Source organism: Anoplophora glabripennis, unplaced genomic scaffold, assembly GCF_000390285.2.
Source record: "Anoplophora glabripennis isolate ALB-LARVAE unplaced genomic scaffold, Agla_2.0 scaffold277, whole genome shotgun sequence".
Classification (NCBI taxonomy): Eukaryota; Metazoa; Arthropoda; class Insecta; order Coleoptera; family Cerambycidae; genus Anoplophora; species Anoplophora glabripennis.
Window position 1 is genome coordinate 479088 of NW_019416368.1, and position 14193 is coordinate 493280.

General features: G+C 31.3%; 1 protein-coding gene across 1 annotated transcript; it reads right to left on the reverse strand.

The window, feature by feature from the left end:
- Nucleotides 1–338: 338 nt before the first annotated feature.
- LOC108908403 (transcription factor Sox-3) lies at nucleotides 339–1473 on the reverse strand. The gene has a single exon (XM_018712437.1). The coding sequence runs from the start codon at nucleotides 1471–1473 to the stop codon at nucleotides 394–396; it is 1080 nt and encodes a 359-aa protein (XP_018567953.1). The 3' UTR covers nucleotides 339–393.
- Between the last annotated feature and the right edge of the window lie 12720 nt (nucleotides 1474–14193).

Genomic DNA, 14193 nt, shown 5'->3' on the forward strand with positions numbered 1-14193 from the left:
TTTCATTCTATATTTCAGTCTTGTGGATTTAGCAATGCTAAAATATTTGAACTGTTCGAATGAATGCATCTAGGTATAATACCTACAGAAGATAAGAATATTCACAATAAATAACGGATATATACATGGATTAATTCAAATTAATAACCAGGACCGTTAAAAATTAAATACAGAAAAAAATAGGTATCGCTAGAGCCACAACACTTACGTGAATGAAAGATCGCAGGACTTCTTACAAATATATAGTAACAATTTCGAGAATACTGCAGGGGTTAAAGGAACCAAGTAGTGTAGTTTGGTAAAAGAGAGATATAAACAAAATTTTACAAAAGGGACTATGTACACAGTTCACAAAGGCGGCACGTCTAAGTCTTGTGCCGCGAATAGCGGCTCTCACATATGTGTTAACGGTGCCAACGGTCCCGGGCCCATGGGATCTGGCGACGCACTATATTGATGCTGCATGTGTTGAACTCCTCCGTCTGTAGGCAGGTACATTGATATCATTTGGCGAAGATCTCCTTGTTGTGGTTGTCCAGCATACTCTCTCTTTATGCCGCCTGGGGTCGGCGTGTGTAGGCCTGAGCTTGGCGACACCGGTTCAGACTTTATACTTGATCCAGAAGGGCTGTGAGATGATCCTGCTTGCTGCATACCATAAGGGGAACCCGCACTGTTTGGAACGGTGGTCGTTCCGTACGCCCCGTACCCTCCATTCATATATGCACTGTGCTGCATCTGACCCATGTCGTACCGCGCGTAATTAGCACCTCCGTATTGCTGTTGATAGGCGCTAGGATCATGCATCATGTACCCGTTGGGCATGTAACCGTTTGGCATCTGGTACATGTCCCTAGCCGTTACTTGTTGAACCGATGAAGGTGCCGATCTAGATGGGTCAGTGGAAGGAAGCAAACTCGACGCTCCTAAGGGATATTTGTCTTTCTTAAGAAGGGTTTTTGTTTTGCGTCGTGGTCTATACTTATAATCTGGGTGCTCCTTCATATGGACTGCGCGTAACCTCTTGGCTTCATCAATAAACGGCCTCTTTTCGGATTCACTCAATAACTTCCATTCCGCACCAAGTCGTTTAGATATTTCAGAGTTGTGCATTTTGGGGTTTTCTTGAGCCATTTTTCTTCTTTGTCCCCTCGACCACACCATAAAAGCGTTCATCGGCCTCTTTACGCGTTCCATATTTTGTGCTTTGCTAGAATTGTTATTGTTATTTGGAGTTTGATTGTGTTGTTGGTGTTGAGCCGCTTGATGGGCCTGATGGTGATTTTGGGGTTGATGCTGATGATGAATTTGGGGGGCTTGAGGTTGGTGATGGATTTGATGGGGATGCTGTGTTAAACTATGCATTGGCGCTTGGCCGAGGGCACTAAGAGAACCATAATTTTGTATCCCATGATGCGGCGGCATATTCGCGTGCAGGCTACCTCCTTTGAGGTCCGTTTCCATGGTCAACATTTCTTCCGACGGCGCGAACAGTTTGATGGCTTTCACTAAACACTATCACAACACTTTTACATACACCTCCGCACCGGCTGGCGTGTCTCTATGTTATGAGTCTGAAACAAACCTTCCAATCTAAGTTCCAGGGGCCCCCACCACCGTCTGTGATTGACAGCAACGCCTGCCATGTTTATAGGGAGCCAATGATGCGCAAGCTCAGGGCTCAGTCACGCCTTTAATATCCCCACTGGTCTCTCCCTCAACTGCCGTGCGCAGCAGCCTCGTTTACTAATTACTCGGCCGATTACTAATTATACCTAGCGGGTATTTTTACTGCACATCATACGAAGCAATAATAATTAATTAATATAAGCGCATCATTTCGTGTTTAAAAATCTCTAATTAATGGGCTGTTTCGTGTACATAAATTTTGCGAAGGCAGTATAATCGTTCTTCCACCTTCCACCACACGGCGGCGGCTCACAGTTCTTGTTTCTCACCAACACCACTACGTCGTTGATTTATTGGTTTCACCTAACACTTTCATTGAAAATATAATCCGAATTGAAAGAAAGTACATACATCACGCAATGACAATACAAGCAGTAAGTAAACAGGGCATCTTCATTCAATCACTTATTGTTAGTACTTATCTACTTTTACTTAATCCAAATTTTAAGTTTATAGGGCTACTCTATTCATTCTATTAATGTTAGTTATCAGATATCTAGATACACGCACCTATTGCAATGGTAATATAAGTACCAATATATTATTTTGATCCTTTTTTGCTTTTAATTTAATTTGCGGTGGTGTTTATATTGGTATGAGACTGAAAATTATGTTTTTGGACTTCTGTTTTAGTATTTCATTGAAATGAGCTGCATGTTTGATTTCCCCTCACATGCCTACTTATAAGTATAGGTATTTACTTGCAATTCGCACCTAATTCCCATTGAACATTCTGGGCAATTTTTAAAGCATGTTTATGTACCTAGGTAAACTCTATTAGGCAGATTTTCACTGATATACATAGGTACCTAAACAGACTGTGACTGTACCTTGATAAGGAAAATCTATAAAGAGATGTAGAGGAAACACATTTAGGTAGGTAGTATAAGGTACACTACAGAATATGAAGGTACAATTTGCAAAAGTTCCATATTCTGCGAATATTGTAGTTAAATTAGTGCAAAAAAGATTTTTTAAGTTTTGTAGATGGAAATGGCTATTTTTGAACATTCTCAGAAATAAGGTAAAAATACTTAGTAATCTTACTTAATACATAGACCTTTTTTAAAATCATTTCAAGTTTTTAATAAAAAATATGATACTATTTCTCATTTAAGCACTGTGTTTAGTTTGTGAATCTCTGTGTCAATGACCTTTGACATTGACCTAATTTAGATACACTACATAATATCAGTACATCTGATGTGATATGAAAAGGAGCTGGGCGAGCAAAAACAAACGTGAATGGCCGAATATGTCAGCGCTTCAGTCTATGACATTTATTTTATATTTCAACAACACGAGATGATGCGTAAAATATTATTTTTTATGGAATTAAAATAGAATTTGTACAGCGCAGATAGCGCAGTAAAGATAATATCTCGCACCGGGGTATGAAAATTACGAAAAAAAAAAAATTAGTTTCCACGACAAAATTTGAGAAAACTTCTTATATGTTTTTTGGTGTTAAAAGTAGCCTCCGTATAAATATGACTCCATACAAAGTTACGCCCTTATAATTCTATAATGATAAGTAAATGAATTAATGGCAAGAATTATGCAACGCAAACAAATTTAAACTTGCTATTAGTAGATATACTAGGTACCTAGAAGTAAATAAAATATATTTTTCCTTCTACACAGTACCTATACCGAATGTGGCGTTTATAGTGAATAAAAATAAAACTAGATTCCTAGGATTATTTATAATAAAAAAGTTTTATATGAAAAAGTAATATCTTCTCGTTTCATGAAGAAAATTAAATTTAATTATGCAATGGAGAAGCACTATATTCATTATAGTACGGCCCTGAATGAAAAAGGTAAAAATGCTACTTTATGCATGCGTGTAGCTTGTATACAGTAGACGAAGCGCTTTGAACCTTTGTCCTCTATCATTCCAGATTAGTGTTAGCACGCAGAAGACCAGGAGGGTCCCTCTTTTCGGACAACTTTCAAATGGAAAACGGTATTTAATAAAAATATTTAAACAGTAATCAAAGTAAAAAGTATTTACTATTATTACGTTTTTAAATTTCTTATGTCTTTAATAGGTAAATATATTTGTATAAAAACATTCATTATAAATACTCTATACAATTAATTAAACTAAACCAAAGCTGTATCAAAAAGAGCAAACTAAATAAAATAAAAACTTATCAATTTTACAGAAGTGTCTCGGAAAGTGTTGAAGTTGGTCTTCGTGAACGCCACCAATTTTGACGTACATCTCCCAGATGCCAGACGTACCTGGGTTGTATCAATAGCCAATTGCTCCTTATTTATAACTTTATATAAATAACACGCACAGTAGTGCATAATAATCCTCTTAATCTATAAACAAAGACGTAAATACGGTCATAACACAAACACAAATTATTTAATTTCTACATCGAACATAAGTAACGTCTTAAGCTACCAACCACACGTTTTGTACATGCGCTGGTAAAAGCAGTACTACTGCACGTCTCGATTTACCCAATAGGAATTCGTGTTTTTCCTAGACCGCGTGATTTCTGCTAAACACTTGTGGTCTGTCAAGTTTATGTATGTAGTTCCTACAGGTGCGAGGAGCCTTGCTTATGTGGTGTGGACTGTTTCTACATCTATCTGCGCGATAAATTCGGACAGGAACGGCATTCATTTTTTTGTTTCTTCGCTTCAAATACCATAGTAGGTCTTATCACATAGTAGCGCTATAATAATTATAAGGTTTTACTTCATTAATAATGGAGAATGTGGATTTTTTATTTCATACACTATAATTCTGATAGCAACTTCTTACTAGAAAATATTCCTTGCAAATTGAAGGATTAAAATTTTTTCTAACTTGAATTTATTATAGTCAGTATATAAATAAGTACAATCCGTACAATATTTGTATAGATAGAATTCCTTGAAAATTATAGGAACTACTGTAACAATTTACCGCAGCAGGGGCGAGCCTTGAAATTTTCTGCCAATGTCTTTCTACCTTGGGTGTCGAATGCGGTTAATTCCAAGAAAGTGATGCAGGAGGCTTCTTGGAATTCTATCTGAATAATTACCGTAAGGACTGTACGTTCGTGTAGATGCTTTTAAAATAAAAAGCAGTTTTAACTAGGATATAAAATTTATTATTTGACTGACCCATATTACATTTTGGTAATTCTATAGTCCTTCAATATATTTTTTATTCATATCTTCATAACTACATAATAATTTTTTTTCAAATGTAAAAATTAGGGTTTTTGTGACGGGTTTTTTACACTCCTCCAAAAATTTAGCTAGCAATTCTCTCCTTTTTAAATTTAAACGGGTTTGACACAATTTAAATATGAATTACAGATTATTAGTTACTGATTGGCTTCCCTCCTAATGCTGCTTAAATGGCGAATCTGATCATGTAATATTTTTCCTATTTTCAAGAAAAGTAAATGAAGAATATGTTGCGAGATTAATAAACAAAATCCTTGCGCCATAGATAAGTAAAAGAGTAATATAGATAGTAAGGGGAAAAACATCCTGCATCGTCTGTAAATTTTCAGGGCTCCATTAAAAATGCTAATTCATTTTATACGTTCTTATTAATGTATTTAGAGATAAGCCGGAGAGAGCTAATAACGAGTTTGAAATCATAAGCAGCGCGAGAACCGGAGAATATTAAGGTTCAAGAAAAAATTTATTAAAGAAATTATAGATATAAAGTAAATTAGTGTGCAGTAAATAAAAAAATACCTATATTAAGTTTAATTAATTCGCTATATCAGGCCACTTTTCATTTTTAATAATAAGAAAGGATATTAAGTAAGTTTACAGGTTTCTGTAAAGTAACAGTAGAGATTTATTAAATAAGAAAAAGTAAACGTAGACAAACTTACCTCTAGTCAACGCCTATTGAGATATAACCCATATAATGTTGTATCATGAAATAATATTTTTTCAAATCACTCTAAACGATTTGAGCTAGAGATTTCTTATTTAATACACTCTTTATTTAAGTATAAGTGTTCTTCTTAAATATTAGGTAAATGATATTCAGCGTGTAATTATTTGGGGCCTATCCGTTGTCTTGGCCACCTTTGTTTGTTTATATCTATGCCTACGATTAACTAAATTACAGTTTCAGATAAAAAATGATGATGCTGAAAAGTGTTGGAGAATTTTTATTCTATATTTGAAGGAGGGATTCCACTGGGTGTCCCCACAAGGAAATGCACAAACAGAAAGGTATTCATCAGGCTTAAATAAACAAATAAGGTTATGCAAATCTTGGTCAAGATATTCTTTGTTTTTGTTTTATAGGCTTACAGTGAAAAAACATATTTGAATCTTTCAAGAATGCGTAGCTTTAGATTAATAAAATTTGATTAGAAAAGTACGTATTAGTTCCTACTTATAAAACCATGTGAATAATTTTGTATTTCAGTTACTAGTACGGTAAATATGAGTTAGCCCTTTTTATGAAGCGTAGCTTTTTATTTTAATAAGTATTCTTCCTTAATATTTACGAGAAAGTATGCTTTTGTCAAATTTTCGTAGATTTTGGAGTAAATTGCATAATTTGTTTTACAACAGAAAATAAAGTTTTTCAAAACGATTCTAATTAATGATTAACATAAAAAATTGATATACAAAACAAGATAATAATAAATAAACAAGAATTAAACATATAAAAATGGATATTTGAACATAATTTAATATTATTATAGCAGAATAAATAAAAAATAATTATAGAAAAGTTGAAATATTTTTAACAAAGTTGCAAATGAAATTAGAAATAATTTTTATAGGTATAGTTTCTTTAAGAAAAATTGTAGTCCTATTTACAAATTTGATAACAACTTCATAAATCAAGTTTGTGTTATAGCTACTTAGTATATTTAATTGATTTGTGCTATGTTTACAAATTTTTTATGTTTAATTTATGTTTATTTATTATTATTTTTGTGTATCTACCTCGGACAGATTTAGTTATCTCAATACCACAGACAATATAGTTTGGTGATAAGCTATAGGTATTGTCTGTGTCAATACGTTAACCTATTAATTATTATCTCTTAAACTGTAGTTCTTGTTGTAAAACAAAAAAAAAAAGTGTTATCACTGTTGTGCAACTGAAATACAAAATTACTAGGTTACATAGTTTTGCAAATGTTAAATGAAACTATAACCATGTTAAATTTTATAAAACTTTCATTTATTAGGCGCTTCTGAAATACTTAAACAAAAATTTACTTTTTTTTTTAAAATGTATGCTCATGTCTCGAAAATGGTGTATTTCCAGACCATAGGTATATCTTTAAAGTTTTTCATTTCGTCATGCATAAAAATAAGAAAAAAATTGTATGAAAATTGTTATGAATTATTTTGTATCCTTAGAATGTATACCTTTAGAAAACATTTCAGGAGGATATTTATTTAATTTTTTTCTTATTTTTATACCTACATAGAATATACCTCCTTGATATATAAAAACTGATTCCCCTAACTTTCGGTATTTCAGAACATTCAAGGCCAAAGGTTCATCTTTTTTCTGAAAATCCATAGCAAATGTCAAAATTTGACAGAAGATTAAAAAATTCTTTAAAATTGAATTATGTACCTATTGAATGTTATAAGTTAGAGGCGTACATAGGAAAACGTTATAGGAAGACGAATAAAGAAGACCTCCCTTGCGATAGATTATTTTGCGATACAACTTTGAAAAGGTTATAATTCAGTAGGCGTTGACTTTTGTTGATGTTTTTGTTTTATTTTGACTGTAATATCGTTCTAAAAGAAGTAGAAGAGATTGTCATAACATATACAGCATGTCCGCGGATTGAGTTTACAAGAGGACAAATGCACCAAAAAGTGAAAGATACAAAAAAAAGGTATTCTTGATAAAACTTTTGTTTGTTTAGAAAATAATAGTCGTTATGACGAACTTCAATTTTATTGTACCGGGTGGGTCAAAAACACAAAAACGTTATTTTGCAAGATATCGATAGTCGATATCTGTCGCTGCTTAAACATTTACCATTGAATTTTCGCAAAAAAAATTCAACACGATGATTGCCCAGCACATTGTGTTCCTGAGGTAACAGAATGGCTTAGCCATAGATTTGGTCCAAGATGGATTGGTAGAAATGGTCCAATTTTGTGCCCCCCTAAGAGCCTTGACTTAACCATGGCCGATATGTTTCTATGGGATCATTTAAAAGAAATTGTTTATGTTACTCCAATACCAAATAATATTGAAATAATACGTTAAAAGGTAGAATTATCCAGGCCGTTCATTCAATATCCCAGGGAGAAATTCCAGGAAAAAATTCCTTCAGATATTTAAGGAAGGAATTAGAATAATTCAATATGAGGGTGATGTTTTTGAAATTTGATATCTTCATCATATTGGTTTGTTTACTTTTTTAGCTTAATTGGTGGTGTAACGTATTTTAGTTTTGTACTTTATTCCCTGTATAAAAAATTACATTCCTAGCTGCTAGTATTGTGAAAACAACTGCTCTATGGGCTGCACTCCCTAACCAACATTAAATCAGTATTTTTAAATTTGCTTGAATTAGTTTAATATCTTTAGAATAGAGTAAAGAATATTTTGCATATATTATGGTCCTAGGAGACATGGTCCCGGACTAAGATCGATTGTCTAATTATGGGTTTTTAAACACTAAATTGGTTAGCTAGATACTTAGTCCCTTAGCAGACATAATCGTATGTGGTTGCTTAATAATCATTGCGTCGGCATGCCGACCCTGTACTCTGAAATAAGGAATGCATTGATCCTCGGAAGCAAATATATTCTATACAACAAGAACAGTTACCTATTTAATCCCTTAATTTTTATTCTATGTTCATATCTCGTTACACAACTAGATTATAGTTTTAATAAAACCTGTAGTGTATCCTTTTCTTATGTCTGTAAATTCAATTTTAAAGCGTAATTTGAAAGCTGCTTAAAATGTATTCCTAAACAAAGTTGTGTCACTATTTTAATAAATAAGAAAAGTCTTTTCTTTTGTACCTTAAATTGTTTAAGAGAATTTGGAAACTAAATATACCTATACCTACCTATGTAATTTTAATTATTCGTATTATTTTCACAGGATGAGGGAACTTTTCTTTTTAATCTTTAAATAGAAAATGTAGTAACAGAAATCACCAATAGAATATATCACAATAGCGAACAACTGACTTGTAGTTTTAACCTAAGTCTAGAGACAACGTGTTTCTTAAGTGACGTAACTAGAAATAACTTTATTAGAATCATTTTTATTATTTAGGTCGTTTGTGTACGTTTTACATACAGAAAAATTTAACCTATCAATTTATTTTTTTTTATAGGTATATTTAGAATTGATAAAAGTGCGCTTACTGGGAGTCTCGAAACAAAGTGGATTGGATGTCTATATATCTCCCTCTTATTCGTTATTATCAGTCTCCATTTTAATAGTTATTGTTGGTCGCTTATTAATTTAATTTTAAGTTGTACCAGCAGGTAAATTGCGGGAAATTTGAAATCTGTTGTAATTTCTTAAATGGATCTATTATAACTTGTTATGAAAATTTCAATGTAGGTATGCAGTCGTCTAAAAGTTGTAATAAAAATATTATAGTTGCATTTGACCACCTTGATTAATTTTTATAAAATATTGTATCGACGAGGTGCCACTGAGTGATAAAGACAAATACACAATTGATTCTACGATTTCGATAGGTATAAAGAATTACAGTTTTTCAGTATATTTATATTAATAATTATCTATAAATTTCAATGTTAATTCAATAATTGTGACCATAAAAAAGGGGCAGCATATTTTAATACACTATCACACATTCTTTCATTTAAAGGAATGAATACAGACTCTCACAATAGATCTTAATTTGTGACGTAGTGTGTGGTATAGTACAACCACGGCGACATATATCTTATTTCGTAAATCTACTCGTAGAGTAAGAATTTTAGAATTAATTAATCTGCGGGAGCCTATATAATATAGCGATAATCACTGCAGTAGCATAATGTAGCAGAGAAGGGTTCAAACCAATTACAGGAACAATTACTTGAGATATTATCTAGTGATACATAAATATCAGAAACAATGGTAAGCTGTCGCTCCCTGCGGAGTTTCACTCACTATTTTCGATCAGGTAGTAACTTTATTTGCTGTGCGTCGGCTGTTCAGCACAAATTTGCAACTGTTTAAAAAATAAAGGGAGGAGGCCTATAAATTCTACAATTTGTAAAATTAAAACAGAATAAATAGTACGTATAATACTTAAAAAATAAATGAGGAATAGAGTATAGAGATAAATCAATTATGTCAGAATGTACTATCTTCTGATAGAATCAGAAGATAGTATAGATCAGATTTAATATTTATTTTAATCGATTTTCATACGTTTATACAGAATGAGTTCTAAAGTATTTATTATTTCGGCATTTTTTTAAGTCGTTAAGTGTTTATGAACATGGAGACTTATTTTAAATGGTAGATATTCTTAAAAATAATTATTAATAAATAAAGCGAACTGCCATAAATTAACCTTAGTAAAAATATATTTTTTAAATAATGCCTACACATTGTTCTTTTATTACCGAATTCCATTAAATATTAACAGTCTGAATGTTTTGTTGGCCGTTTTTGTTTTAATAATATTAATGGCGTTTGTTTTATTACAATGGCGCGTAATTATAGTATCATGAGTTGTTGAATATACTTTTAGTTTATGGTGAATGTAGACAAAATGCTGCGGTCGTAGAAAGAATGCACGTGAATTATCTACTTCGCGTTGCAGTAAGTGCTGCAAGATTTGCAATATATGTTCACAAAACATTTTTTACTGACTAATTACCGCCCCGTACAACATCTAACATTGAATTTTCTGGTTTTCTTTTTATTTTTTTTATTTTAGTTTTAGTCGAGTGAGGAGTTTTTTGACTGCTGAGTGTCACTCGTCGCGGTGGTTCTGTGTGGCGAAGCCTTTATTGTGTTGTACCATGCGTGATTTATCATTCCCTCTCAGCTTCAGCAATTCTCAATATGTTCGCATTTTCTTGTCTTGTATTTATTTTTTTATTTTTGCGTTAGGTAAATGGTTATAATAATATAAAAAGTATCGGCTGTATAAATGGTAGTTAAATAATATCAAAAACCTCCTCTCACGTTCTCTTCAGTGTAATCATTTTCTGTATTGACTATTTTCGTCAAAATGGAAGTATTAAACGAGAAAATTATACCTATTACTCTCACAACAGTTATTGCACTATATCTCGGAATATTTAGCCTTTTCGCTATTTTTCTTATATTGAGGTACTTTGGAAAAGCAATCGTTTTATATTTTTATCGATTGTGACAGAAATAGAAATAATAGCATACCACAACAAATACTGCAAAATTTTGTGAAATTCAAAATGAAAATGTAATATTTCAGCGTGGTATAAATACCTACTTACTGAACAGTTGAAAATGTTCCGTAGCAACAATTAAGTAGATATTATACCATAAAAAAATAACTACTTTCTAATTTGCTCTGATTTTATCCAAAATTAAATGGGTTCTATAGTTATGGTATGTATTTAAAGTTTTTTCTTAAAATAAACTATTTTCAATGAAAAAAAATTGGGAGCCAATATTGTCAAAAAGAGATAATTTTCATATTTTCACTTGAAATTCGTATGTAGGTTTAAAACGGAATTCTAAACACTATTTTTTTGTTGCTTGCTAGACAAATCTAATTTTTGCAATTTTATACCGTATTTTTTAAACAATTGCCAAAAAAATTTTTTTGTATAAGCTCAATAATTAAATTTTATATCATGTCACATTTTGACTGAGTGTAGGAGAGTGGGTACTTATACACATTTTTTGTACAGGGGCAAAAATAAAAAGAAAAGTTCACATGAACTTGTATGTTGTAGGTATTTTTTATTTTTGCGAGTTCTATCGCCTATACCCTAATTGAGTTTGTTCTGATTAACTTTAAATTAAAAAAATATTCAAATTTCAATACTTATTTCTCAAAAATATCTATTTTAAAATAGGTTTTTAATTAAAAAAAATAGTTCTTGATATTTTATCCATTCTATTTTGTTTTGGAGCTTTAAATACTTCTACGAACGAATCATCACGTTTTACGGCTTTAGAAGAAAAGCATGAAAAAGTATATATTAAAATGCAAAGTCGACGTGTCCTAGGAAATGAACGAAAAGAGTTTATTCCATACTCTTTTATAACGACTTAATATTTTTAATGTTCTCCTCTGTTTGTGTTCCTGTTTCGAAAATTCGTATACAAATCAATATATTTACAACGACCAGTTGAGAATATTGCCGTGCCTAATTCAAGGTGCTAAATATAGACCCCTAAAATGGATATAAACTTCTCAGAACTGCCCAGTTCAGGCAAGGACCTTGCTTTATGACTTGAGTGGTCAGTACCAGTAAATTGTCAGATGAGCATGAGGACTGTTAGTTACATTTCAAATTATATGTCAGTCAACAATATATTTTATTTTACTATGTAAATGTTTCCAAATTTATCATCCATTTGTTTAAAATTGAATAAATCACCTCAATTATCTGAACAGTAAGTCTGACTATTAAATTTTTAAATATATCTTGCTTTCGTAAAATTATTAGACTTTTAATCGAATGAAGAATATAAAATTAAATCAGCGAATTGTAGGTACTGTAGGTTGCAATTAAAGGAGCTTTGGACTAACAAACAATAAGATCCAATTGGTCCAATTATCATATTTTGACCTCAAGATTATTTAGTAAAATATTAATATACCGAGTGCCAATATTTTAGCCACGTATCAAAAGCAACATTTTTTTACAAATAATGTAATTCACTATTAAAAATAAATATAGAAAAACAGATTTAAAAAAGGGACTCGTAGAAAAAAATCAGAAGATAAATTTTCCCGGTATCGCCCTGGAATTTTGATATTATTCTATTTGAAGGAGTTGATCTTTATCTTTCGCAAATTTATTTAGTAAAAATGGATTGCTTTATATTGCTCTACTACACATCTATTTTGCTCTCTCCGTCATTACAGTATTATGAAATATCCTGTATATTATCTAATTAGATGTATTTTTATTATTAGTCCTAGGTTTTACGAGTTAATCATAATAAATTATATAACTTACACCTTAATTTACACAATTATAGGGATAGTTAGTTACCTATACAGGGTAATTCAGATAAAAAAAAATATTTTTGAATGTATAGCAGACTTACAAATTCAATTTTGTAATTAAAAAAATCAAAAAGGGCAGTTAGAAAATGATACAGTTTCTACGAACTAACACAAATAATGTTGTCTCTACTAATGAAACTACACAAATGTTGTGTAGTTTCACCATAAATTAAAACGATATCCATCAACTCCGAGTTGCTATACAGCTAAGCCAAATTTGACACTTGAAAAATTAATGTAAACACTATCGCAAAAAAGGTTAATACTGCAGATTTCAGTATTCGGAATCGCCTGGGACCATGTGGAGAGAGAGCGTATTGCGTACAGCGCACAACACGAATAACGCTAGAGACTACAGTAGCCCAGCAATGTAAGGGTTGTAAATGCTACAACTTCAATAATTTTTTTCTCAGAAAGTATAAGGATTTTACAAAAAAAAAAAATGTTTCGATACTGACTATTTTTCATGATGCATCTATTCCCAAATATTTTTGGATAAGTTGTGAATCACCCTGTATAAATCATATGTGAGGAGCTTAATTTTAAAATTCAATTTTTGACCAAATTTTCTATACTGAAATATAAATTCTCACGAAATCTTTTGGTAAGTCTAAATTATTCAATTTATTAATATGCACTTCTTGTGACTATGAAGTTTATTTTTATAGTGCATTTTCTGCAATAAATATGTTGTAATTGAAAATTGATTAGTTTCAAAATTCACTTGGTCTTGGGCATATTGGAATACTGAAGTTTTATATTAAATTTATGTGTTGAAAAGTAGAAGGAGAAAACTTTACACTTTACAAAAAACTACTTGGAAATAGTTATTTAGAATATGAAAATTCATGAAATCAGAAGAATCATAAAATTAAGAGATGGCATGCAATTGTGCCAAAGAGGATTGTAGAATAAATATATGTTTCTTTTGGTGATGTCTATTACGTCGAAATTGTTTACTTTTATTGTTTTAAAATATTTCGTTTCTAAAATCCGTTTTTTATATAAAAGGTCACAAAGCAGAGATTGTGTTTCTCTTACAAAATTTTCTAAACTTATTTCTTTAATCCGTTTTCATTTTAGTTTACTTTTTTCTAGTAAACGTTTTTATTAATTTTATGGTAGTAATATTAATTAAAGTTATTTGCAAAAATTACATGATAAACAGATAAATAATTTTTTGGAAAAACTATCCAGTAACTCGAATGTCACGGGCTCAGAGCTTTCTTTAATATTATTTGTTACTCAAATTTTAATATACATAAATGAATACTCGAGTGTTTTGAGTTTAGAACTTAGCAGACCTGATCAGGTCCA

Excerpts from the sequence above, each read along its gene's own strand:
- LOC108908403 (XM_018712437.1), bottom strand. The coding sequence starts at position 1,473 with ATGTTGACCATGGAAACGGACCTCAAAGGAGGTAGCCTGCACGCGAAT.